The sequence below is a fragment of the Pogoniulus pusillus genome, chromosome 30 (genome assembly GCF_015220805.1).
Source record: "Pogoniulus pusillus isolate bPogPus1 chromosome 30, bPogPus1.pri, whole genome shotgun sequence".
NCBI classification, from domain to species: domain Eukaryota; kingdom Metazoa; phylum Chordata; class Aves; order Piciformes; family Lybiidae; genus Pogoniulus; species Pogoniulus pusillus.
In genome coordinates, this window is record NC_087293.1 from 17,178,584 (window position 1) to 17,205,283 (window position 26,700).

General features: G+C 56.9%; 2 protein-coding genes across 8 annotated transcripts in view; one reads left to right on the forward strand and one right to left on the reverse strand.

Annotated features, from left to right (window-relative positions):
- Positions 1 to 25,111, reverse strand: part of GGT1 (gamma-glutamyltransferase 1) — a 50,208-nt gene extending 25,097 nt beyond the window's left edge. For 2 of the 7 annotated variants that reach the window (XM_064168182.1, XM_064168180.1), the window contains exons 1-3: positions 25,045 to 25,111; positions 23,064 to 23,159; positions 10,727 to 10,787 (exon numbers count right to left, since the gene is read on the reverse strand). Coding sequence is in view for 1 of the 7 variants with exons in the window: in XM_064168179.1 (XP_064024249.1) it covers positions 629 to 690 (62 nt within the window). In the remaining 6 variants the exon portion in view is untranslated. Of the gene's footprint in view, positions 1 to 221; positions 437 to 628; positions 718 to 10,726; positions 10,788 to 10,953; positions 11,107 to 23,063; positions 23,160 to 23,565; positions 23,841 to 25,044 lie in introns of those variants that run through there. The other 5 variants (XM_064168181.1, XM_064168183.1, XM_064168184.1 and 2 more) reach the window with 5 other exon arrangements.
- On the forward strand, positions 8,252 to 25,393 carry LRRC75B (leucine rich repeat containing 75B). The gene is made up of 4 exons (XM_064168187.1): positions 8,252 to 8,640; positions 12,927 to 13,055; positions 13,907 to 14,019; positions 24,295 to 25,393. The coding sequence occupies exons 1-4, from the start codon at positions 8,383 to 8,385 to the stop codon at positions 24,812 to 24,814; spliced, it is 1,020 nt and encodes a 339-aa protein (XP_064024257.1). The 5' UTR covers positions 8,252 to 8,382; the 3' UTR covers positions 24,815 to 25,393.
- Positions 25,394 to 26,700: the final 1,307 nt, after the last annotated feature.

A 26,700-nucleotide genomic window follows, 5' to 3' on the forward strand; every position in this document is an offset into this window, starting at 1 on the left:
CACCGTGCTGAGGAAAATGCAGCAAGGAAGCAGGAATTCGTTAGCTCCTGATGCCTCCCCTCTTATGCAGAGCTTGTAAACGAATCTGGGTCTGTAAAGAGCAAAGTATTGTTCGAGAAGGATAGAGAGGAGAGACGCAGAGGTAGGAATCAAAGCTGGCAAATCAAGCTACAGCTAGAGAAGCTTTGTGAGAAAGCAAGAACTGAGTACAAGGAACTTACCTAAGCAGTGGTGTAACACAAAGGTTATGTCCCCAGCCTACGCTCACACTGAAACACAAAGTGGCTTACGGGCTGGGGAGCTCACTCGAGCACACTGAGATCTCTCCAGGGAGCTGAATTCCCGTTCTGGCACAGGGCAGTGTTCTGGCACAGGGCAGTGTTCTGGCACAGCTCTGGCGCAGTCAGTGCCCCGTCCCTGACACACGTGTGCAGCGCCCGAGCGTGCCACGGCAGCGCAGTGCCTGGAAAGCAGCGGCAGAGCTCCCGGGAGCTTCGAGTCTGCCTCTAGCGACCTGCAGGCTCCGGCAGCCGGGGGTCAGCCAGCCCCGGGCAGCGCAGCCTCCGGGCAGTGCCAGCCTCCGGGCGGCGTCGCTCTCCCCACACACAGCTGCGCGCTGCGATCCTACCTGCAGCTAAGTGGCACTTTCCAGGCGCGCAGGGCGGCAGCGGAGGAGTCCTCCCAGCACATCCCTGCCTGGCACAGGGAAGGGAGAGCCTCTACTGCAGAGCCGCAGGGGAGAGGCTGGGTCAGTCCCAGTTCTTGTGCCGGGCACTAGGTGGCACAGATGGCAGGAAATTCAAAGGTACCCAGCCCGCCGTCTGCGGCTGGGGATCTGCCAGCTGCCCGAAGGAGGTAGCCTCCACGGGGCATGTGCTGCTAGCAGCAGCCCTTTGCGGGGAGGGATCCCTTCCATGGCATGCCCCACTTGCCACTGCTCTGCAGCATCCCCTCTGCATCCCACCCTGTCCTGTCCAGCCCTCTCTGCTGTGCTGCACCAAAGCTGGGTGGGACATGGTCCTGCCTCCGGGACACAACCTGCTGCTCCTCACCAAGCACAGGCTGGCAAACACCTCGGTCACAGAGCAGCCCTGGGCTCAAACTGCATCAAAAAGAGAGGGAGAATCCTCCCTGGGATCAGCTGCTCTGTTTCTCTGTGAGGCTGCACCTACCACCAGGGAGTGCAGGGAGAGATGCCAAGGGCTGGGTACCCATTAGAAGTCCCTCTGGGTTCAGGGTAGGTCTGGGGAATGGCACCCTGGCACCTTTCCTCTGCCCTGCGGGCTGACGGTTCAGAGCAGGGAGGTGTTTGGTCACTGCTCTTACAAGCATCTTTTACAAGGTAAGCTCCTCTAAAGCAGATCACTTTTCCCCCTGGATTACTTCCTTTTCAGCATTGCTGCCTGCAGTCGTTGAGGCAGGAGCTGTGCCTGGGAGCCTTCCCAGCCTCATCTTCCTCCACTTGTTTAAGGTGTGGATGAAATTGCTCACAAGTGAACCGTGTGGCCTGACGCGATGAGGCAGACATGGGCTCAGCCACACAGAACCGCTGCGGTCAGCACAGAAAAAGCCCAAGCACTTCTTTGGTGAGGAAACGAGTAGAGGAAGGTGAAGGCTGAGGTGAGAAATTCCTCTTCCCTCAAAGGTCAGCAGAGTCAATGCACCTGCTGCAGATCACAGGCTCTGACAGCCTCCCAGGCTCCAAGGGCAGCACCGCCCGGGGCCGGTGTCTGCAGCATGGCACTGAGGTGAGCAGTGAGCTCACAGGGCAGAAGGGGCACAGGTGGGCGTTAGCCCAACCAAAGGAACCTGGCAAAGCCCGAAAGAGCTTTTGTGCTGAGTAGCTCAGTGGTGCCAGGGAAGAGTCCCAGGAAAGGGCTGCGTGCCAAAGGGAGCAGCACTGGGCAGGCTGCGCCCCAGCCTCCTGCAAAGATCAAGGTGGGCAGCACCACCCTTTCCTGTCTGCCTGCTCGTGGCACTGCCCTGCAGACTGAAGTGGCTCTAGGGATCTCCCAAGTTCAAACCCCACAGGGTGAATCCCTCAGGGGTTCTCAGGTGAGAGACAGAACATAATTCAGATACCAGCAGTGTAAGATCCTAACTCATCAGTGATACAAACAGAGCAGCAGGACTCAGCGGCTCTTATCTTTCAAAGGCAGTGTGAGTAGGTGACACTGGTGACCAGGGCTCAAGCTGGAGGGAGACTTGGGCCAGCTGCAAGGAGCAGCTCCAGGCCAATGTCCAGAGGCTGGGGGAGGAATCCAGAGCAGCCAGATAAGCCCCTGCTGCACCGGGTTTTCACTGACAGACTTGGAGAGCAGCTTCTGAACGCAGCTCTGAGTGCAAGTGCCGAGTTCCTGGCACGTGGAGCCAGCTCTGAAAGGTTCCTGGGCAGAGGAGGAAATGCTGAGGAGGCAGCATGCCCCAGGTCCCACTTGAAGCCTTAGCAGGCTGCTCCAAAGCACACGGTGTTACAGAGGTGTCACAAGCAGGCTTCTCCTACTCTCCTGCTCTTGAAGCACTCAGATTATGGCAGCCAAGAGATGTCTTTTAACCTCTGAATCCAGGTGGAGAACAAGCAGTCAGCTGAGCAGAGCTACACCCAGCTGGTCACTCCTCCAGCCCTGCCAGGAGCTGTACACACCTCTCTAAAGTGCTGAGGTCTTAGGGGCAGATGAAAGCCTCACTCAGTGGTGCCTCCTTCCTCAGCAGGACAGCTGATGTATCACCCTGATGGGCTGGACTGGTTTCGCCCTGCCACTGCTGAGCCTCCCAAGCAGCTGCCAGCAGGCACAGGCTGTGCCAGCTCAGGTCAGACCTCCACCCTCTGGCTGCTGGCCTCCAGCAGAGGTCCACAGAGTCCCTTGCAGGCCTGTGGTTGCTCTCAGAGGTTTAGCTCTGCTGCTGAGATGCTTAGAGCCAATCTGTGCACTTAGCAGTTTCACACTCCACGAGAAGCTCAGCAGCACCAGGCATTGTCTTCAGCCTGTGCTCTATGGGCCTAAGAAGGCTTAGTGCTTCTATGACACTGTAGCTCCAGCCCCAGCCTTAACCTGTGGAGGCTGCTTCCCAGCCAGGTTCTCTGGAAGCTCTTCAGAATGGTTTCCAGGAGACACAAGCACAAAGGGACCCCAGGGGGGCCTAGCAGAGCAGATGTGCCCTCCTCTTAAAGGCTGGAAACGTGAGAGCCCCGTGGCAAAGAGCAATTAAAGTCCTTGCAGGGCTTTCCCCTACTGCTTCCCCTGCCTTAGATCATCTTCTCCAACGCTGTAGAGGTCCCAGCCCCCCCCCCCCCCCCCCCGCACCTCCCATCAGCCATCCGAGAGCATCAGCAGGCAAGCAGCTACTGCTGAGCCCCAAAAGGCGAAGCAGCCCCCTGGGGCCACAGCGTGCCCCTGTAGGTGCCACTTCCCCTCTTTGCTTCATTAACTGCATTTGCTCTGCGCTTGGTTCCACTTCACTGCCCCCTTCACAGGCTGATCAAAGGCACAAAGTGTTACAGGGGTGACCTTGTGTCCCAGGGGCTCTCCTTCCCCTTGCCGTGGGGCTAAGCAGAGCGCTGGGGGGAGGACAGAAAAGGCATCTGGCCAGATGTGCAGGGCCAGCCAACAATGGAGAAGTGGAGAAGGTGGAGGGAAAGAGCAGAGAAGTGCCTGGGGCAGAGTGTGAGAAGAGTGAGGGCTTCCCACTACCTCCTGCTGAGCCCCCACACAGGGCTGAACCAGACAGCCCTCACTTCGAGTGGGGCAGGGCAGGAAGGGAGAAGCCTGTGTGCAGAGCCTGGCTGGCCCCAGTGCTTTCAGAGCTGTGACAGGAATCTCTGGTGGTGCTCCCACAGCTACCTGCTCTGCCTTTCTGCCACTGCAGCAGCTCAGCACAAGAAGATGTGTCCAAACCTCACAAGATTCAGCCTCACAGCCCAGCTTAAGTTAATCAAGATAGAATTCACCTACACGAAATGGGTGCCAGAGTGGAGGTAACAGAAATCCTCCATCTGCCTCTGACACCTAATCCATTCATCAAGGGAGCAGAACAACTCAGAATTCTGCTGTGCTGAGAAGTGCAGGTCATGCCAGGTGTCACTGGAGCAGAGTGGTGACCTTGGCAGCAGTGCTCAGTTTGCCCAGGAGGTCGCAGGCTAAGGCAATAGAGAGGCCAGCACATCTGCTCTTATGGCCCTGCTACAACTTGATCCCTGTGCCCAGATAGGAGCAGAGCAGCGCCCATAATTGCTCAGCAGTATCCCTTCTGAAACCCAGCACTGCACAGATGCCTGCCTCAGATCCAGGACATCACCAGGGGGCCTCCTGGCCTGCAAGCAGAGCCTCAGCTGCAAGAGGCTTAAGGCTTGAGCCCTAATGAGTATCAGGTGGGCTACCAATTCTCCAAGTGCAGAGACCCAGCAGTGCCTGTCTGCCAGCACCGATGCTGCAGGAGCTCGCCGAGGCCACGGCCCACAGGTGCTGCGTTCAGCTTTTATCCGCCCACTTCCCTGTACTCTGCACAACCACCAAGGGGGCTGGACAGGGACAAGTGAACCTTCTCCACGCCTGTCCTGCTCTGTTCAACCAAGAGCTGGCAAGCGTTTGGGCTGTGAAGCTTCCTCCATGCACTTCCCCTTGAGCAGACCATGGCCAAACAGCAAAGTGAATCTTCCCCTAGATGCAACAGAGCCTGGACTAGCTCCTTGTCTGTGCCCCTCCAGGGCTGCAGCTCCCTTCCCTGCAGGAGGCTTGGCATCGAGGGATCTGCCAGAGCTCCGAGCACAAATCATAACAACAGCTCAGGAGCTCAGAGGAGCTGGTTTGCAGGCAGACGAAAGCTGAAGCTGTGAAAGCAGGAGGCAGTCAACAGAGCGTCTGGCAGCACCACCTCACCAACCCCCTAATCCTCTTTCCCTTCTTAAACACTAAATTAATCAATTACACCTCCAGCCCAGCAACACCACTCACAAACACTGCCTGCACCGCACACAAGGCAAACACAGCCAGGGCTGCCACTGGCACCCAGCTGGAGCAGCACTCAGGGCAGACCCACCTGGCTCAGCGTGCCAGCGCCGGCTCCTCCCGGGCAGGGGCTGCTGCAACTGCAGCCACAGCAGGGGCACAGCAAAGGGCAGGGGCACAAGCTGGGGCTGCAGAGACCCAGCCTGGCAGTCTCTGCAGTCAGAGCTCTGGTGCTCAGCTCTCCTCAAACAGGACAAGAGCACACAATGCAAGTACAAAGCAACCCTCCAGGTGTGGCAGGGAGGAAACCACAACCCCCAGCCACAGCACCTGAGCCTGGTCTCCCAGCCTAGCACTACACAGGCCACAGGCTCTGCAGGGGAGAGGCTACACAGAAATGAGAGTTCTTGGCCACCGACTATGGTTGCCAGTGTGAATTTGTAAGGACCGAGCAGTTACCATCCCCTCCCCAGTCTACCGACAGGCAGAGAGAGTCACAGGGGACTGTGTGCTGCCGTGCAACAGCAAGAGCAAGCCAGGGGTGTCCAAGGAGAACAGCAACCCAAACCTCAAAAGAGGTCAAAAAAGCAAAGTGAGTGCTAGGAGACAAACAGAGCAAACCCACAAACCTCACTGTGCATTGCATCCTGACTAGAGGGACAAGGAGCTAGCTAGGGATGATCTAAGGTCCAAGATGACTCCTGCATCAGAACAAGGCTCTCCAGCCCCACATCTATCGATGTTCATGGTAAAAGCAAATTAATTTCCTTCTGAGAGGAATTAATACAATCAGGATCAAGCAGGTTGGAAGAGAGCTCCAAGCTTATCCAGCCCAACCTAGCACCCAGCCCTGGCCAATCAACCAGACCATGGCACTAAGTGCCCCAGCCAGGCTTGGCTTCAACACCTCCAGGGATGGGGACTCCACCACCTCCCTGGGCAGCCCATTCCAATGCCAATCACTCTCTCTGCCAACAACTTCCTCCTAACATCCAGCCTAGACCTCCCCCGGCACAACTTGAGACTGTGTCCCCTTGTTCTGTTGCTGATTGTCTGGGAGAAGAGACCAACCCCCACTTGGCTATAACCTTCCTTCAGACAGTTGTAGACTAGGGTGAAGGAATCCTCCTTCCAAGCCACAGCTTGTGGACACTGTGAGAGTGGACACTGTGAGATTACCCACAGCTCCCACTCTCTCCTATCCAACAAGCTCATGAGCTGATCTCTCTCCCTTTCAGATGCCCTTGCCACTGTAGCAAAGAGGAAAGGCAAGGTGGGGAACACAGGTCTTGCATCTTCATCTACTGTCTCAGTCCTAGGGCTGTGCAGGACCAGAGAAGCAGTCCTTGCCAGCATCTGCCCTTCCCAAGCAAACTGTTGCCTCCTCCCACTGCACACGGCAAGCCTCGCTGGTCATCCTAGGCGTGGAAACACAGGCACCGGCTGGCATGGGCCCTTTGGGAGCACACTCAGATGGGGCAGGATTATCTCTCGGTCTACAAAGAGCTGCCAGGCAGCCATTCTCCCTCAGTAACCCCCAGCAGAGCACTGGTGTGTTTCTCACTAGCTCTCATCATCCACACTGCTGTTGTGTTCCCACTTTTAAAGCAGGCAGACAGGAGCCAGCTGAACTGCTCCCACAACTGTTTGTTTGTTAAGAGGCTTTGATCCGTGGTGGGAGCCTGTGGAGCCCCGCACAGAGAAGGTATCCTGGTAACAGTGCCATCTCCTGAGCTGCTTGCTTGCCCTGCCTCGGAACAATGCTCACAGTCTCCAAGTGTACACTGCAGATTATGTTTCCTTCTCCTGACTCCTGGAGATAAGGTGCGAGACAATTCAGCTGCACAAAGCCGTTCTGCCATTGGGCTGGTCCTCTGGCTGCAAACACTGCTGCTCCTCCCTTCAGCAGCGCTCACGCAGCACAGCGGGCAGAGACACGCATCTAAGGCAGCCTGCTCAGCTGCCAGACAGCAGGGAAGGGCCACGGCACAACCATCCGCGGACACCTTCACCCGTGGCTCTCTGCAGGCAGCTTTTGTCCTCCCCTTTGCTCCCAGTGACACTCTTGCAGCCACAACACTGCGCTCCACATCAGTGACTTTCTCTTGACCCAGCCTCCCTGAAAGCCTCTCTGACCAGAGCCTGAAGTCCTTACTCAGCATCTGCTTCCTCCAAATGAGAACAGCCTGAGTCAGGCTCAGTAATACCTCAGGACCTGTCGATGTCAACTTCTCCTGCGGGTGCTCAGCTGCAGGGAAGTGGCTTTCATTTGGTCAGACCTTGTGTAAACCTCTGAGAAGAGCCAGACTGCTTTAGGGTCCAGCCCCACTTTGTCCCTGTCTCTTCAAGCCAGACTCAGGTCACCCAGTGTTCAAGAGAGGCTGCAGTCGTGCAGAGCACTCACATCCCCGTTCCTGACTGAGGGGCACTGGGAAGAGCAATGAACCGTGCTGGCACTGTACAGTGGCAAGTCATGTTCATCCCTGTTCCCCCAGAGCGAGGACCCAACAGCCATAAATCCTTCTGGGCATGCATCAGATGATCCCTGTCTAATGGACTCATGAGGCAAGGGGAATCCCAGGCTGTGTGCCCTCAGCTACAGCTACCAGACTTAGGTGCAGAACTTGTGGTCTGTTGTGGGCACCTGGGCTCAGTGTGGCGATTATCCTGCACAGAAGTGAGCCCAGGTCTCCAACTCCAGAAAGGCCATGCTGAGCCACTGGTTGTACCAGCAGCAAAATCTGAGCGCCTGGAGATGGGATCCAGGAGCTGGGTTTCACCATCCTCTTGAACGGCAGGGATTTGGTCTGAGTAAAAGCATGTGCTGGGCTGGCTGTGCTCTGCTGGAGGGGGAGGCATGCATATGGGGAAAACACTTCCAGCCACAGCAAGCAAGGAACAGTGCCAGCATTGTACTATCAGCTGCAGACGACTGGCAGTGGGCAAAAATCCTCCCACCTTCTAGATTCATAAAAACACCTCCCCTGGGGCCAACAGCTGACAGAAAACACAGCCCTCAGAAGCAGTCCCAGCCAGGTGCCATGTCCTGAGCCACCCTTCATCACGACAACCTTTTGCAGCGTTCAAGAGTTTGCTCAGGGGAAAAAAGACCCTCTCTAGACCGCCTGGACGCAAGGAGCGGTCCCAGCAGCATCCACTTCTCTCTTTGTCTTCCGCATCAAGCATCTCCCGGCAGAACAGCCCCGGGAGGAGGAGGCGCCTCCGGCAGAAGAGGCAGAGGGTGCCGGGGCAGGGATCCGAGTCAATAAGATACCCCTGGGGCGTTGCTCCTCCGGGGGTGCCGGGAAACAGAGGCTGGGGGCAGGGGCGGAGCCGGCCAGGGGGGGCGGCCCGGACCTCCTCCTCCCCTGGCACCTCCCCCGGCCCCGAGCCCGGTGCCGCCCGGTCCGAAGCGCGGCGCGGCGGCAGCGCGGCCATGGGCTCCCGGCTGAGCCGGCAGAGCAGCCTGGAGGAGGAGAGCACCGAGGAAGCTGGCACCGGCAGGCTGGAGAGCGGCCGGGGCGACTTCCACCTCTCCTCTCTGCTCCTCCACCCGCAGAAGCTGCCGGGGGTGCTGCGGAAAGCCTCTCCGGCGCCCTACGTGCGGCGGGTGGGGTGGCTGCGGGAGATCCAGGCCACCATCCGGGAGCACAAGCGGGACCACGCCGTGCACATCCTCAGGCTGCTTCGGAAGGTAAATGCTGCGGGCGGGTCGGACCCCGGGGTAGGGCAGGATAGGGGCCCCGGAGCGGGGCAGGGTCGGGGCGGCGGAGCAGGGCGGGCAACAAAGAGCTGTGCGAGGCGCGGGCGGTGCCGACGGGCCGGGGGCTCAGTTCCCCCCACCCGTCAGTGTGCGGCAGGGAGCCCGAGGTTTACGAGCCCTCTCCCCGGCGGTGCGGGTACGCAGCCCCCCTTAGCGGTGCGGGCTGCGCCGGGCTCTTTGTGCGGGTCTCCGAAGCGCAGGTTGGAGCGGCTGCGGGAGGCGACACCCGCCCTGGCTCCCTGCCACTTCCCCGTGTACCCGCCCGGGCGAGAGGGACCTGGCGAGGCTACTGGGGGCAGGGAGAGAGGGGCTGGGAGGCAGGTGGCCGACGGGCTGTGCTGCACGCAGGAAAAGGAGCCTCCAAACATCATCTCTCCACATCCACACCCCTCCATGCCAGCTCCTGAGTGCGCTCAGGATCGATGAACCCCGGAGAAATGCCACTGCCATCCCACTGCTGCCGCATCCCGTTTTGCCCACCTGGCCAGAGTGACCAAGATCTGTCTTTGGGAAAACTCAGAATGGCTTTGGAGAGGACCTCTGGGACAGTCTAGGCTGAGAGGTAAAGGGGTCAGTGTATCAGCGGGATTCTGCTCCTGTCTGCCGCCATTCAGGAACATCAAAGCCACTGTGCAGACACTGTGGTGCCAAACCGATGCTGAGGACAGAGCCCTGCTGCTGGAACGGAGCCATCTCCTCCATCGCCCAGTCCTACCATCACTTTCCAAGCAAACTCAGCTCCCCAAAATGCAGGCAACTCCACAATCTGTGGCACAGGGAACAAATCCTCCCTCTGATTTGGACATAAAAGACCACCCGTTCTTAGCTGATCGTGTTCTTCATTAGACAGTGACCTACTTCATCTTGAGAACGTACCCAGATTCTCACCACAGCAGCAAGAAACCTCTGGGTGTGGGTACACAGGAGCAGGGACTGGCTGGGCAGCTCGTACAGCCACACCACCAGGTGTGAGGTGCTGCGTTCACAGCCCTGTCTCTGCTCTGAACACCCTGGGGTTTACAACATGACATCAACCGCGGTGCTCAATGCTCCAGGCCACCAGCAAGCTGCACACTCATCAGAGAGAGCTCACAGGACCAAAAAATACATCTCCATTTTCCCTGTCCACTGCCTCAGTGTTCACACCGGGATCGTTCCAGCACCACAAACACTTCCCTTGTTACATGCATAGACAGATAAAGCCTCAGCAGAAAGCCTGCACGTGTGCAGCAGTATGGCAGACGAGGGCTGAACAAGGCAGTCCTGGCAAGGCACTGTCACAAGAAGCTTGTGAGGAAGAGGAGGCAGCCACTCGCTCAGCGACCACGGCGAGCTAACTTTTGTAGGGTATGCCAGACCACGGAACACCATTCTCTGCAGTGCTCAGCACCTCTCCTTCAGGCTGAAGCACCAAAACCCTCTGCAGACCTTGGAGGTCTCCAGAAGGTCCATCTGTGAGCAGCCATAGTTTGGATGCAAGTCATGAGGCCATCTGGAGTGGAAGGGTTCGCTAAGCCCTCCTCTCAGGGCCGCCTGCCAGCTCCTGTCAGGATCAGCTCAGTGCTCGGCTTCCGCGCAGCTGTGCTGAGAACCACTGTGTCTTGGACACTCATGTTTTGCCCACTGCCTTTCCAGACCCCCTTGTCATTTCTGGCCCCCATCACGCCCGCCCATGTCAAAGCAGTGACCCTCTGCTCACGAGGGAGCAGTGAGACATGCGTTCTGCAGTCATGATGCAGCCTCCCTGCAGAGCAAGGCAAGAGCCCATCCAGCGCCAGCCCAAAGCCTCCAGCCTGCTGTGTCCTCAGACTCCAGAGCCAGGGCTACACCACTAACGTCTGCCACACCCTTCAACAGCTAAACACAAGTGGCAGCCAGTGTGGGGCCAGGTAACTCCTCACACGTCCAGTGGCAGTTCTCAGTGTACTGTAGTCAGCATTTTTTCTTTTACCAATTCCCCCCCTCCTCGGCCCTCGTCCCGGTCCCCACCACGTCCTTCCCCACGCAGACTGCTTACCTTGGCAGTAGTGCTCAGGAGTCACAGATGAGTGTGTCCCAGGTGAGGCTCTGCTTGTTACCTGTAAAAAGAGAGACACCTTGTTTAGTCCAGCAGACAGCGAGGACATTTAACACCACATCTTATCTGGGCCAAGGTGCAGACACCCCAGAGAAGACAGAGATGCTGAGCAAGAGCAGAAGACAGACTTCCATGTGTGCCTCCTGCTGCTCCCAGCAGACACAAACCTTGTCCAGCCCTGCAGGTATCAGTGGTATCTGCCAGTGGGTTTTGGCCTGCGGGCCACAGACTCCAAAGAGCTGTAGACTGCTTCTAGAATGTTGGGAGAGTGGAATCATAGAATGGTAGGAATGGGAAGTGGCCTCTGGAGAGCATCCCACCTGCCAAAGCAATAAAGCAAGCAAGCCAGGCAGAGGCAGATCCACAAGCAGAGATGCAATACCCCAGCACAGAGAACAGCGGTGGAGCACAGGTGTGCCCACAGGGACACCTGCTTTGCACAGGAGCCCCTGGACAGCTCCCTGGCACTTTCAGCCAGTCCTAGAAATACTCACGGGCAGGAGGCAGAGCAGCTCCCTGCTGAAGCCAGCCTTGTACCAGCAAAACTCTGGTACAGGCTGACTTCCCTGTGCCAAGACAGGGTCATTTTGAAGATAACAGCACTAAGCCAACTAGACTGGCAAGGCTCAGAACGTGCTGCTGTCTGCAGCCACCCTTTAGGGGTGCCAAGCAACGAGAGAGGGGAAACGACTAAAACGAAGCAGAAAACTTCCCTGAAGATTTAAGAATTTATGGACTGCCAATGCGAAGGGAATATTTGCAGCTACGTTATTTATAACCCCCTTGCAGGCAGGATTTCTGACGGGCACACAGACTCATCTCCAACGGGGGGAGCCCAATGACTGCTCCGCCAGCCGCTGGTGCACGCCCAGCCGTGCGCCCGCCGCGGCTCGCTCCCTCCGCGCCTGTTACGCTCGGCGTAGGAGGCTCCGCTTCCCCGAAGCCTTATGGTTGAGGAAGACGTCGGCAGGGTGCCTTGGGGTGCTCCTGGCCCACACCCAGCTGTGGCTGTCTGTCCCTCAGGACGGATCCACTGCTTGGTTTCCTTGGCTGCTTACGGCTGGCACCTGTCTACACACGGTGAGGAGCCTGTAAAGCCTTTGGATTTGCTCTCTCTCTCTCTACCAGATCTGCATCCAGGGACTCTCTGCTGTTGTGTTCCCTGCCTGATCCGTGCCTGTCTGGAGCAGGAGAGAGTGGGCACAGGACTGGCTCTGACTGCTGCTTGGGTTTAAGATCCCACACCTCTCCCAGCCCTGGCTCCCTCCCCGCTGGTGATGTTTGTGTGTACACCTAACTCCTTCATCAGCTCCTCTTCTTTTGAGCTCTCAGTGCATCTCTGGCTGGGTGCTGCCTGCAGCACACTCAGTGAGCAGTGTGAACATATGGGGCACCCACTTGCTTATTCATTTCTCCTGGCGGCAGCAGCAGGGAGAATGGGCACAGGACTTGCTTCCTCTCTCAGCTGAGCCCTCCTTGTCAGCTGAATCAAGCCCAGCACTAGCTGTATTAGGGAGCTTTTCTCTCCTACATTTCTACTCCTGGGGATTTTTCTGTCCTCAGGGTATTTTCCTGTGAGTGTGGGAGCTCTTTCCCAGAGGCTTATTTCACAGCTCTGTGGCACCTCCTGACTGCAATAACTGCATCATATATCAGATCTTAGCTTTTCTTCTTAGCAAGAAGGAGCTTGGGGTTTTTTGCAATATCAGCCATCTGACCCCTGGGGAGGCTTTTTTGTCCTCAAGGATGCAGAAGTTTCTTCCAGCATGTCCAAAGGTGCCTTAAGCCTCAGGCTAGGCCAGGAAGTTGCATGGACCACAGCTGTTCCCCTGCCTCACACTGAGGAAGAAGAGAACTGCCCATGACTGTTGTGTAGCCTGGGGATGACATTGCTCTCCCCTTCCACTGCTCTCCCAGTGCAAATAGGGTGGGCAGTGCCTAGGCTGATTGGGTCATCTGCAGGCTACAGCTCATCCACATCCCCATCACAGGAGTGCTGGGCCAGACCCAGCTGCTTCACCTTCATAGGAGAGTTTCCTGTGTGGAGGGCCCAGCTGGCAGCTCATCAGGTTTACTGCCTGGTTGGGAAGCACCACATGCCCTAGCTCCAAGGATGCCTACGGGTCTGTTTCTCTTGCAGGACCTGGGACTGGAAGGAACATTCCTCAATGAAGTGCTCTACAAAAATGCAACTTTCCTCAACCTGGTGGATCCCATCTCCCACGACTTGCTGATGAGCCTGGCTAGAGATCTGCAGTGTCCCAAAAAGGTGAAGCCCTTCCCCAGCTCAAAAGCCACTTTACCACACAGCAGAGAGATGCAGAGAGAGCCCCGGTAGCCTGCCCAGCACACACATCAGCAGACCTGCCTGAGCATCTGGTGGGTGTAACTGCATTACAGGCAAGCAGGCTGAGTGCAGTTCTGTCAGTGGGAATTAAATCAGTCAGGACATGGGAAGGAACAGGAGGGCAATTCTCAGCTGAGAGCCAGCAAACAGAGCACGGTGCCAGCTTCCATGCATGTGCACCCACTTGGGGAGGTTTGCTGCTCTAGGGACAGCAGGCTGCCAGCTGCAGCCTTGCCAGTCTAGAGCAAGGTACCTAACTCACAGGCCCTAGCCAGTCCCTGTGGGCTTCCTAGAAGAGCCGAGATGGGGATCAGGGGATGCTTGGCTAAGCACTGGGGCTGGGATCTCTCTCTGCTTGGCACAGCAGAAGAGCCACAGGCTGGCAGTGCATCCCTGGGGAATTCAGCTGATTCAGTGACAGCCTAAGAAAGCCACAGTGCAGCTGTTGGCCCACAGAGCAGCACTCGAACTGCTTGCAATGAAGAGATTAGCATACTCCCTGGCAGCTTCGCTGTGTTTTACCTAGCAAACCCCCATGCACGTTGTGCCACAGCTGCAGGGCTCCTGCTGCTCCCCCTCCACCCGGCAGGAGCTGGCATGTGGCAGATGCATCTCAGGCCTCCTCACCACCTCACTTTTAACCTCTCTTCTCTTCATCTCTTTCCTTAAATGCATGTCCCTCCTCCGCTACTGCTCTGTTTCTGCCTCATCTTCCTCTGTCCTGCCCCTTGCTCCCTGCGGCGATGTGGTGTGAGCTGTCCCTTTGCTTTCAGGAGTACGACCCCTGGAAGTCCTCGGACAGGATCTGCAGGCAGCTGATTTACCACCTGACCCCCCATTCCAAGTGGCACCGGCATGGCATGCCCCGCAGGAAGTCCCAGATGTGGTAAGCAGCCTGACAGGGACGGGGTGGGTGGGCACGGAGTGGGCTGTGCCAGGAGAAACTGTGCTGCAGCCAGGCACCATCCCAGCCTGCTTGGTACTGCCCTTCTGTGAGGGCAGGACTGAAAGCCTGCATGGCAGCCACCTCGGTCTCTTAGAAAGCCCCTGCCCACAGCTGAGGGGCAGTGCCAACACCTCTCTCCTTCACCTGGTTTATTTGCTGCTTAAGTTGCCTGACGGTTCCTCAGCCTCTCCCAAGTGCACTGAAATCCACAGCACAGACAGACCTCCTGCTAGACCTGCAGCACCTTTGGCCCTAGGACCCTTGTCCTTGTCTAACCCCAGTACAACTTCCCTGCCCGTGGGAAAGGCCTCCCATTACAAGGCAGGGTCACAAACTGACCACCCCGCTCAGCAGGAACTCTTCTGAGGTGGCTGGCAGAGCACTGACCATCCTTAATGACCTCCCACTCCTCTGTCAGGACCAGGAAAGAGACCAGAAGTGATATAAAGCCCCACACAGGGAGCCCACCTCGGGTACCAGGTGACAGCTGCTCTGCACTACCAGAGACATACCCAGACACCCACTTCTCTGTCTTGTCTTCAGCCACAGTGATCTGTGTCACAGGATAGAGCTCCTGTCAGCCTCATTAGCTTCATGGGGATAAATGCAGGACTGGAGAGAAAGAAACGCAGAATTGGCAGCACCTTGAAAGCAGCCTTGGGCTTTCCTGAGGCTTTCAGGGGCTTTGATGCATGTGGCAGCAGCGTGGAGGCCCCTGCGAAGCAGACATTGCCATTCTACCTTTCGTTCTAGGAGGCAGATCCCTGCTGCAGCTTCAGGAGCAAACCCCTGCCAGCAGGACTTCCAGGCCACCAGCCTCACTTTGGCACCAAGTCTGAGTGCTCACCCTCAGCCCCTCCCGAGGCAGGACTGCTAGTGCCAATTTGCAGTGGCACAGAAAGAGGCCAGGGGACCTGAGCTGAGAAAGTCCTGTCCTGGGCTCACTCAGATGACATTTCCCCTGTGGGATCCTGCACAGCACTGGGGACGCAGAAGGCAGGTCTGACCTCATCCCTGTGCTCTCCAAGGTAGAGGGGTGCTGGAAGCAGGGAGAGCTCTGGAGAGGGTGACTGTCTCTGTTCTTTTCCAAGCTCCCTCTTGCAGAAATCCAGTCTTTTCAAGTGAAAAATCCCTCCCTGCCATGATTTAACTCAACCCTCTGCCCCCACATTCCTGGTCTGGCTTTTTTTTTATCAGGCAGAACAAATCTCTTCCTCAGTTGGACTCCAGACTAGAGTCTCAAACTGGAGGTGCTCCCTCTGCACAGCCCAGGGACTGCAGAGGGTTGCCTGCTGCAAACTCAGCACTAACACCACAGGGAGCAGGTTTGTGGCCAGAGGAAGAGCTGTGGCCCCCAGAGGGGCCAGGTCCAAAGCACTGCCCAGATACGGAGCACCTGTGAGCAAAGTCAGGGAGAGGGCAACAAGCTAATGTGTGATGGATGGAAGCACATCCCTGCCTGGCAGCCAGACCCAGCTGAAAGGTGTTACATAAGGCACAAAATCACTGTGATTAAATATTAAAGAGCAGAGCTTCCTCTAAGGCTGAGGGAGGAACTGGTTGCAGGTTGCACCAAAGGGCGCCTACAGAGTTGGCATCTGAGGCTGCTGCAAGAAAATGGAAGGCAAGAAAGAGCTGCTGCATGTGGAGACATCAGGGCTCAGTCTGGCCAAGGCTGTCTTCAGCTGGTCTGAGTTTTCCACTTCCCTCTATCTGCTAAAGGGAGTATTTTACTATAACCTGTCTCTGAACCTGTGCCCTTGTACCCTTCCTGCCTTTCAAGGTCCCAGAGGCAGGAGTGTAGCAGCAATCCCTTGAAGTCTGGTGGGGATTTGGGTCAGCAGGGAGGAATCAGTGCGTGGAGACCACAGCCAGGAGCTGAGTTCTCCTGCTGCTGTTGCAGTCTCCTGGGCTTTGGTTTCTGGCTTTCAGAGCTGATGCAGGGCCCTCTTGTTCTCTCCTGCAATGTGATTTCCGCTCCCTGGCAGCCTGTCAGATGGGTCCAGCAGATAATTAACCACCCAGCCATACACAGAACTTAGAACATCTGCCAGGCCTTAATTACATTTGGGCTGCTATGGAGAGGTGCATGGGAGATGGAAAGGACCTGCAGAACTGGAGCAAGGTCACATAACAGTGTCCCTGCTTTCCCACCAAAGAGCAGTGGGTCAGAAACAAGCCAGCTGTAGTAAGGACCCCCTCTGCTCTCAGCAGGAATCAAAGCACCCAGGAGGTACAAACCTGAGCCACCCACGAACCTATAAAACAGCAAGGCCAAGATACACTTCAAGCACTCCTGTTTCAGTACACAGCAAGGCCAGGGCAGCTGGGACCCTGTGCCCTACTCGGAGACAATCACACTTCCATCGAGCAGGAGCAGTCTGATGCTCTTCATGCCACAGAGCCCAACCAGACGCCAAATATCCACAGCCAGACTAAGTTAGCAAAGCAGCAAAGGCGGCTGTAGGCACACAGAGATGTCCCTCTAAGCCTCCTAACCACAGTCCTGCTCTCCACTGAAGCCAGAGCTGCTGCCTGCTTCCACTGCACTTAAACACTGCTGCGCCCAAGCGAGGGCTGTGAGCGTGCAGAGGTGCAAGGCGCCGTGCCCAGGACATGGCAGGCTGCTGTTTGTCCTGCCCAGCCGCACCTCTAAGAGCTCCCAGCAGGAGTGTCTGCAGTGGGGCACCCTGCCCTGTGTCTGGCAGACACCAGGCTGTGTGCTGGCACTAGCTGAATGCCCAGGCCAGCAGCAGTCTGTGCAGAAGGACAAAGCCTCCTGCAGCACAACGGGCCCGGGGCAGCAGCAGCTGGAGCAAGCAGGAGAGACCCAGCTGTGTTTGCATTCTCTTGGTGGAGCTGTTGAAGGCGATGCTGAGGGGCACTCTGCCCCCCTGCATCCATGCCTGAGGGTGCTTGGCAGTGGCTGTCTGCAGTGCCCCAGCTCTGCAGTCACCCAAAGAGACTCTTTAGCTGCTCAGGTGATACTCAGGCAGGTTTGCCACACCAAAAGCAAGAAGTTCAGTCCCTTCCTGCAAACCCCTGCCTCAGGGCTGCAGCTTCGCCTCAACAGCCTGCACCTTGCAGCTGGCCCTGCCTGGGCTGGCTGCCTAAACAAACAGGGAAGTCAAGTTCTTGGGGGTGTTACTCTGGGGGGCATAAAACTGAAAGCTGAAAAGATTTGTACAGCAGAGACCAGCATGACCTTATTGCACAACTGTCAGCCCCTTCTGTTCTAGCAGGAGCTCAGTTTGAGCACTTTGCAGTTGCTTAGGTCACTCCCACGAGCAGAACACATTCTGCAGCCTTGTGTAACTCCATCTTAGTGTGATGTTTATGGTGTGAAGAGGAATGGCTTAAGAGATGCTCCTCTCTGCAGCCATAAGCTTTTCAGGCTGCCAGCACCACTTCTGGGGCCTTTTGCCAGATGCAGAACTTTCGTGTGTTATTAGTTCTTGTTTTCAGAAATCTTAAGACTTCCTCAGTTCAGCATTGCAGAGCTACGTGTCCCTAGTGCAAGTGCCCCCACCTCCAGCCCTGAATTACTATGAGGGCAAAGCCACACTGGACTGTAATTCAGAGAGGAGAGGGAGAAAGGTCCCAGGTGGAGGCAGCCTCTGCCCGAGGGCTGGATTGCAGCCTCTTACTGCCACCAAGCAGCTGTGGATTACAACTAGACTGTCTTGGCAAAGCCATGTCAAGGACCTTTATATATCATCCTCAGAGCTGACTACTTCAGTGTAACTGTGCAGAGGATCAGACCTGAAACCACAAACCAGGCAGGCAGCAGACAGAAAGTGATCTTTGCAAGCAGAGTGCTCCTAGCACAGACACCCCCCAGATTTATCACACACGAGCAGGCTGTGGCCGAGCAAAAGCAGCAGAGTGCTTGGAGTTAACTACCAAACCACACACATCTGAGCTTCCCCTCTCAAAGGCTCACTGCAGTTCTACTTTGCGCATCTGAGTGAGTTTCCCTTGGCTAATCCAAAGCTGAGTGGAGAAGTGAACTATCCCTTCTGGGTTCATTCTTCTGGTTCTCAGTTATTGATGTGCAGTGCTCAGCCACTGCGGTACTGCCTACACTGTTAAAATGCAATGAAGTGTCTAGAAGGCTGCAAAGAAACAGCTCTAAAGAGCTTCAGATCTTTTTTTCCTTCTTGAAAGCATCACTCAGGGCAGCAGCTGACAGCCCTGGCAGAGCAGATCTAGCCTTCATGTGGCATGAGGTGAATATTAACTACAGTTTCAGGTCACCCTTATGCAACAGGGTAAGTAGGCACCACAATTCCTGGTTCAGAGGTAGGAAGCCAAGTTAGAGAATGCCATCAGTTAACTAAAGCCACCTGGGAACACTCCCACCTCACATGGGAGCACAGGAACTGCCCCACACAATGTTTTCCAGCAGCTGCTGCTCAGAGATGCCAGCTGGACAGACAAGAACTGGTGAATAAATTGTGGAGAGAGGCAGAAACTGTCCCCTCCTCTTGTCTTAGAGTGCAGACACACAGGCGCTGCCTGTGAGCAGGGTTCCCAGCAGCATCAAGAGGCAAGTGCATCTGCAAGGGCTGTGGGAGATAGCAGAAAGGGTCCTCCAGCAGCTGGACACTGCCTTGTCACAGAGCAGAAGAGAAGTCCAAGGCTGGTGGGCAGAGGGAGCAGGACACTGACAGAGGTAGACAAGGATTGAAACAGGGGAGGCTGGGTTGCAGATGCCACCTAAAAGGAATCAGCAGAGACCTTCTGCTTTCATGGCTCCTCCACACTTGAAGGTCTGGCAAGGACATGGACCAGTTCCTGATGTTTACAGTGAGGAGGCAGCAGCATTCCCTGCTTTGCTAGGACAGGCCTAAACAAGGAGAAACAGCCAGAGGACAAAACCACCTTCAAGGACAGAGTGAAGATGACAGCAGAGGCAGGAGTCGAGACCCTTGGCTACATTGCTTATAGGTATCCATGTCCCAGCCCATCTGCAGAGGGAGGGTGGTAGGAGAAAGGCTACATTTGCACTTCCTTCCCTCCACAGTGAGGGATGTCCTCGTGCTTGACCAAAGAAGCTTGAGTGCAAGCATGGAGATGTCACTAAAGGACTCCTGTGTTTGTGCACTGCCCCCAGCTCACAGAGGTGCTGGGCCCAGCTTTGGAACAGCTTAGGCTGGGCTAGTCTAGCTCAGTGCATTTGAGGCTTCTCTGTCCTTTTCTAGGTCTCATTCCCGGGCTGAACAAGCTCCTCCAAACTCCAGAAAGCTAAGGGGATGAGGCACTGCTGTAGCTGCTGCAAGTCCCACCCATAGCAACAGTCAGGAGCTGCTGTACCTCTTCCCTGCAGCCACCAAAGGCAGCAGCTGAAGAGCAAGAAGCTGAAGGGACTCTGTGCTAAAGAAAAAGTGCAAGTCCTCAGCTGCATGGAAGAGCTTTGAGGCCTAAGGGTTAGGCCCTCTGGGACAGGTCTTGGAGACAAACAACCAGCAATTAATTTCAGGTCTAATTGTGTCACCTCAAGACAGCTCTGAACTAGCTTACATTAGATCAGCTCCCAGGATCAGGCACAGTGACTGAGCCTTAGGTGGGGAGAGGAGAAAGGACTTTGGGCAAAACCCGAGAGAAACACAAGATGGTTTTATCCCTTTCCCAGCCCACATTTCTGATCAAGAAATAGGAGACCTTCCAACACCTGCAGGTCCCTCAGACCCCTGCATGGAGCAGACATCTTGGATGGATTTCACATGGCTCATGGTCCAGCCTGGGGACCACTGGCTAATGCCTGCTGAAGAGTAGAGTTGGCATCTAGGGAAGGGATAAGTGGTTGAAAGGACAGACCCCAGCAGGGGGTTGGGAACGATGGAAGGAACAACTTGAATCACCAACGGTGCACCTAGAAGAGCTCTCAGCCCATGGGAGGGCTGGACCTGGGTTGCAAGCAGGGCACTGACGCCTTCCACAAGAGGAGGCAGGCAGCTGGTGTGTGTCTAGCTGCAGATAGGCAGCGTGGGCAGGCTGCTGCTGGCCCTTGCTTCTTGCTCCAAGACTCACAGAATTCCTCTCTTGCAGCCCTTTCTCTGGCACCTGAGCGAGTGTGGGGATTGTTTCCCCTCTAAGCTCCCTGCAGATAATGCAATCTGCTTTCCTCCATCCAGGGTCCAGATCCTTGTCAGGAGCAAACCCCCACAACTGCAACTGTGCCTCCAGCCCCAGCAGCGTGAGGCTGAGCCCAACCTCCAGTGCTTTGCAGTCCTCTGCCCATAAGTCCCATGGGCATCATGAGCCACATTACTAAGTAGCTGTTTTGTTCCCCACAAAGAGAAAAGCCCCTGCAGCTGAAGCAATCTTTAAGCCTATTTCACGTGCAGAAATCAGGGGATAACAGATGACCCATTTCCCTGGAAATAAACCTGGCATTCTCTCAGCTGCTGCACAGCAGTCAGGGAGCTTGGTGTCCTGTGTGCCATGCCCTCAGCTCCAAAGCACACACCGAGTGTCAGGTAACTGGGACCCAAGCACCTACCCTGCCTCTTGGCTGCCAGCAGATGGATTTACCTCTACAGCAGCAGAGAGGGAGCAGCGGGCAGCTACTCTGTGCCCTGCCCCAGGGGTGGCATTGAGCTGCAGCCCTTGCAGCTGTGCAGAAGACAGGGAGGAAGAGAGCTGCTGGGGCACACAGCATGCCTGGGGGGGCAGATCTCATGCTCTGGCACTTACCGGGGAGCCGAGGGCCTGTGTCCAGCAGGGTGAGGCTTCTACAGACACAGCCCTACCAGCAGCATTTTTATAGGCAAGAGAACAACTTAAACTCAGGAGGAGCTCACAGTGCTGAGACAGGAGGCCCAGAGTCACCCTGGCAGGTACAGCAATGAGAGCAAAAGGAAGCAGCAAGAGAGCACAGGAAAAGAGAGAAAAACAAGCCAGCAAAGGAGGGAGCGCTCTGGCACAGGGCGGCAGGCAGCAGCGCTTGAGCACATCCAGCCAGGAGCAGTCCAGTCTGGAGAATCAATTAAGGGAAGATAATTTGTCTGCTTGATTAAAGCCTCCCTGGGGTATTGGCTTGTTGCTGGGGAGAGCGGCAGAAGGCAGGTACCTGCTGCGGCCGGAGCACGATCCGTGACTTACTGCTGCAGAGCACGCACAGAGCCAGCGGCAGGGGAGGCTTAGCGGGCAGGGGCGGACACGCAGATTGCTTTTGTCCTTCTGACGCTCCCCGGAGCTGTCTACACACGCGGCCACGCCGCTCAGAGGGGACCCCGAGCGCCTGCCAGAGCCGCCCCCGCTAAGCAAGCCCCCGCGGCGGCAGGACCAGCGGCACCTGAGCGCCGAGCCCCGGCTCAGCCGTGCCCTCCAGCGGTGCCCGCTCCGGCCAGGATGCCACCCCACTGCGAGCTGGGGGGTGCGGCTGCCCCTACGGCTGTGTCGCCTTCCTATGCCACTCTCCCTCCCCAGGATGTGCCAGGGGTTGACAGCTCTGGGAAGAACCACCTCCAGGAGCCGGAGGCACAGTAGCGCAGCTTTGCTCCTGTGCTTACCCTGCATTCCCCATACCCCCAGCAAAGCCTTGCTCTAACCCAGCGTGGGCTGGAGGAGACTTCCATTGCACCTCTTTCAGCAGCCCCCACTGGCCATATCCAGGGCACTGTTTGCCCTATTCAGTCAGGTGCCTGCTCAAAAGAGATTTGTACCTGCACCCTGTACTGGGTGCTTGCTTTTCCTGAAAGGAGTTCTCACCAAACACACAGAGAAAACAGCTGGCACAGCTAAAGGGATTAATTACATCGTGCCAAAGCAATCCTGAGACTCTTCCCGCTTTCAAGGCAGTCCCTGGCAAGCTGAACCCGCAGTGGTAGGTTGTGCTGCACCAGTGCCAGTGACAAACTCCCAAAAAAGCCACTCTCTTTTCCCAGGGGAGTAGAAGAACAGCTCCCGGGACAAGGAGCAATGGATGGAAGCTGCAGCACAGCAGGCTCCACCTCAACACAAGGGGGGACTTCTCTACTGTTAGGGTGCCAGAGCCCTGGCACAGGCTGCCCAGAGAGGTTGTGGAGTCTCCTTCCCTGGAGCCTTTTAAGGCCTGTCTGGATGTGTTCCTGTGTGACCTGGGCCTGCTGTGGCAGGGGGATTGGACTCGATCTCTTTGGGTCCCTTCTAACCCCTGATATCCTGTGATCCAGGCAGCCTGGGCTGGGATCAAGCATTCCTTGGATTGGGAGGAAAGAGGAGGGTAGCCCAGAGCCATCCAGAGTGCACCATGGAGGAGCTCACAACTCCTACTGCAGCAGCTGAGTGCTGCTATGAGCAACATGACCAACTCTTCATGCTCCTGTCTCTGAGGTCCTAATAGCGGTGAGCCCTGAGGTACCACCCTCAAGCGAGGGCTCTTTGGACTGGTTGCAATTCGGCAGGACAGCAGCCTCTGCTGCTGGGCAGGACAGGCAAGCACTGCTCCTCTTGCCCCTCCATGAGCCACCTGAGGAGGGCTCTGGGGCAGGTGAGGTTCAAACATTGGCTAACACCTTTAGAGCTAATAGTCTTTTGGACTTTGAGGTCTGCACGGAAGTTCTGCCACACCGATTGCCTCCCTCCCAAGAGAGCTCGTTAGGGGAAGTGCTTGCAGGTGCAGCCTCAGCTGTGCATGCTGAATTCCCGTGGGAAGCAGGAGGGCACAAAGAAGCAGCCTGAACAAAGTGCTGCTGAATCTAAAGCAGGAATCTGTGGGTTTGGGGACTGACAGGGCAGGCCACGAGGTCTTTCCACCTCACACTCCTACAAGGAAGCACAACTGCAGGTCTGCTAGTGTTGGAGATGTCCATGAAAGGTTGTTGCCTGCACTGATGCAGCTTTCGTGTTCTCACACGCCCACAGGGGCTTATTAAGGGCTGGAATCGCCAGGAGGCCATGAACTGCATATGCAAGGCAAAGTCAGAGAGGCAGCATCACAGCCTCTCCACAGCTGCAGGAGGGCCTGGCAACACCAAGGCTGGTAGGGACGTTCTCACCTGCCACGGAGCTCCTGCGGTGCTGCAGCCTCCTCCGAGGGAATTGCATGTCCCCATGGCTCTCAGGGACTGGCTGTGCCACAGGTGTGCAGGACACTACAGAGAGCCAGATAGGAAGAGTGGGGACCTTCAGACTGGTGGTTAATTCCTAACCCACCCGGCTCCTCCCAAGCTCAACGAGGCACTGACAGACCCACTGAGCAGACGATGAATGACACCAGTGAAGGTCCTGCTGCGGCCCCCCTGTCCCTGAAGCTGGGTGTGCCAGAAAGGACAGTAGGGCTGGGATCACTTGCACTGAGGGGTGAGGGTCTGCTGTGTTACACCAACACACATTTCTGCTTACTCCTGCCACGTGTCCCCACCAGCTCCTACAGCCCCACGGCCCCCACTTCTCACAGCACTCTCACCAGCCCACAGTCCGTCACAGAACTCCACATCCCCTCCCTTCGCACGCCCAACAGCCCCGCAGCAGCCCCACTCTGCCTGCCGCACAGCTTACCTACGTCCTCCTCGCTCCCCTCGCAGGCAGGCAGCAGAGGAAATGGCTGGAGCCACCTGTCTGGGCTCTTTTAACACCCTCGTGCCTCCCACGCCTCCTCACAGCTGCAGCAGATCCCAGTTGATCTGCTGACCACAGAGACCCAACTAGGCAGCAACTGGCGCTGCGAACTGACTAAGTGCTGCTTGGGAAGGCTTTTAAAGGGACATGCAGTAAAGCCACTCCTGGAGTGCAGTTTGTCTATAGATTGTTTTCCTGGCACAAGATCCATTCCTCAGTCCTCCCAGCACTGCTCTCCTCCGCAGCAGCTCTGCAGCGCTGTTTGTTTGCAGCAGACCTTGGCGCTGACGAGGGGGGTGGCGCGCACAGAGCCCCCACGCCCTGCGGAGCAGTGCACTTGCAGAGGCTGCTCACCTTGGTTCACTGCTTCCGTGCAGGAGCCTCTGTCCCCGCAGACGCAGGCGAACCCTCTGGAGTGTGCCAGCGCAAGACACTCCAGCAGAGTTTGTGTGCGAGTGCTGAGCACGTACAGGAAAGCCCTGCTCTGTCTGCCCAGAAGCACGGAGCAAACCTTGTGCTGGCTTCCCCAGTCAGCGCCATTAACCCTTTGCTGGACACTGTGGCTCATCCTCTTCGTGCCTTCTCCCCTGTCAGAGTGCTCTGTCCCTCGGGTCACAGATGGGTACGGGTGGTCCCCTTCACGCTCTCTCTGCCCCTTTCCACCATTAGCCTGAAGAGCAGCCTGCAGAAGAAGGTGAGCCAGGACTCCATGGACCTGTCGGGGATCCCCCTGACCATGCGGGACGTGCACCGCATGGCCTACTACCTGCAGAACAACGGCGACCGCCTCACGTCTGTGGACCTGAGCTTCACGGAGCTGAACGACGACCTGGTGCGGCTGCTGCTGCCCTTCCTCTGGGCGCTGCCCAAGCTCACGCACCTCTCCCTCAACGGCAACCGCCTGACGCGGGCCACCATGAGGGAGCTGACCGACGCCATGAAGGACATGAGCAAGTTCCCCTGCCTGGCCTGGGTTGACCTCGGCAACAACGTGGACGTCTCCTCCATGCCGCAGCCGCTGCTGGTGGGCCTGCGCAAGCGCCTCAGCCAGCAGACCACGCTGCCAACCATCTACGAGGCGCTCGACTGCGACTCCGAGCTGGCCGGCGGGCACGAGGGCAGGCAGCCAGCGAGCGGCGCAGCAGGCACCCCGCCACGTGCCGCTGCTCAGCGGGGCTGCGAGAGGTGACTGGGCGCCAGGCCGGTGCTGGCGCGCTGCAGCCGCCCCAGGTCTTGAGTACCAACAGCGACAGAGGCCAGCTCCACCGGCTTCCCTCGGCGCCATCCTCTCGCCTTCCCTCACGTCTGCCCCCCACCTGCTGCGAGGCAAAAGCCTGTCAGCCCCCCACAGCGTGCTCTGCTCCCTCCCCGCGCTGCCGAACCCATCGCCCACATTCCAGAGAGGAGCCAGCGACTTACAGTGAACCTGGTCCCCAGGCAGGGTCCCACTGGAAGACGGGAAAAGACCTGTCGGAGTCAAGAATATCCTCCAGCAGCCATTGGGTTGAGGGAAAGGGACGGGGGGAACCTAGAACAGAAACAGGCTTGTAGTTTACTTCCTTTCTTCCTTCTCCTATGCACCTTGGAAACCTTGGGGCCTGCAGCCTGGCGTGTGAAAGGAGGCGCCCCAGGAGCCTAGGTGCTGCGGCGCTTAGCCGAAGGCTCCGGAGGCAGAGCCGGAGCCCAGCAGTGTGTCTCCCTCTTGTGTCTGGCTCCTTTTGTTTTGTTTTTTCTCCTATTGTGTGTTTTGCATTAACCTCTGAACAAAGGGACTTGGTCAGAGACCATTGGATCACATAGACTGGGGCGGACACATGGCTTGGAACTGCAGCATCAGGATATTTGCTGTGTGACCGGGGTGAGAGGGAGGGGAAGGAGGTATGTGTTGGTGGGAGCATGGGGGATGGGGTGAGTTGGGATGGGACAGGAGGAGGGGAGAGGAGAGGGAGGGAGAACAGTCTTGTGCATTAGTGGGACCAGATTCAAAACCTGAGCTTTTGTACCAAAACGACAAGGCCTGAGTGAGAGAGGGGAGAGCAGGCACTGTGTGCACCGCTGCGGCACTGGAGGAGCAGGCAGCAAACGCGCCAGGGGTGGGCACCTCCCAAACCAAAGTGCAAAGCTTTGGCCCCTCAGAGCATCTTGCATACCTCATCATAGAGAGCTGATGTGAGCAGCTGCATCGCCAGCTCCAGTGCTGGCCAACCCCAGCCCACTGCTGCAGCACCTCTGCTGCTCGCCACGTTGCTCATGCTCTGTGTTAAAGCCATAAATGGTTCTCCTGCATATGGGTGTGAAGCACCACGGAGCCTGAGCATCTGGGTTGGACACAGATTGAAGCAGCAGCCCAGACACTGCGAGGGGCTGGGCCAGGAGCCCTCACAGAGTGCCTGCATGGTGTGGGAGAGGACCAGCTGGTGCCATTCCTGCTGGGGAGCAGCGGTCCTTTCCTCCACGGAAGGGGAGAAATGAATGTTCCTTTATGGTAGGCTGCTGCCCTTTGTGTTGCAAGGTGCTGATACAGGCAAAGTCACCAGAGCCTTGCTGGTAGGTGAAGTCCCCTCACCTGTCTGCCCCATAGGCACTCAAGAGAGGGTTTTGGGAGAGTTAGAAGTCGAAGACCTCAGACGTACCAAAGACGAACCTAGCCCTCCTCAATGCATAGTGCCAGCTTCGCCTTCCTCTGCTGACCCTCCCTGGGAATCTCAAAGCATAGAAACAGCTTCCAGAGACTGAGAGACAAGTGCACATCGAGACCGACTCACAGGCAATGGGCACATCCTTCAGGCTCCTCTGCTGGCCTTGCAAGGAGCAGATCGGTGACAGTTACCCTGTGAGGGCACTCACTGGAAGGTATCAAAAGCCCCAAATAAATCCAGTCCCCTGAGGAAAAAAGCTGTCTTTGGAGTGCTGAACATTACAGCCTGGCACTGCTCTGCGCTCTGGCCTCTGGCTGCTTTGCCACTGGAGCAGGACCTCAGAGCCTTCGTGTTCCTAACTTGCGCAGTGTCTGTCCTGCTGACCAAAGAGGGGAGGGGATAAAACAGGGTAAAGCACATATAGGCAGGTGCTGGC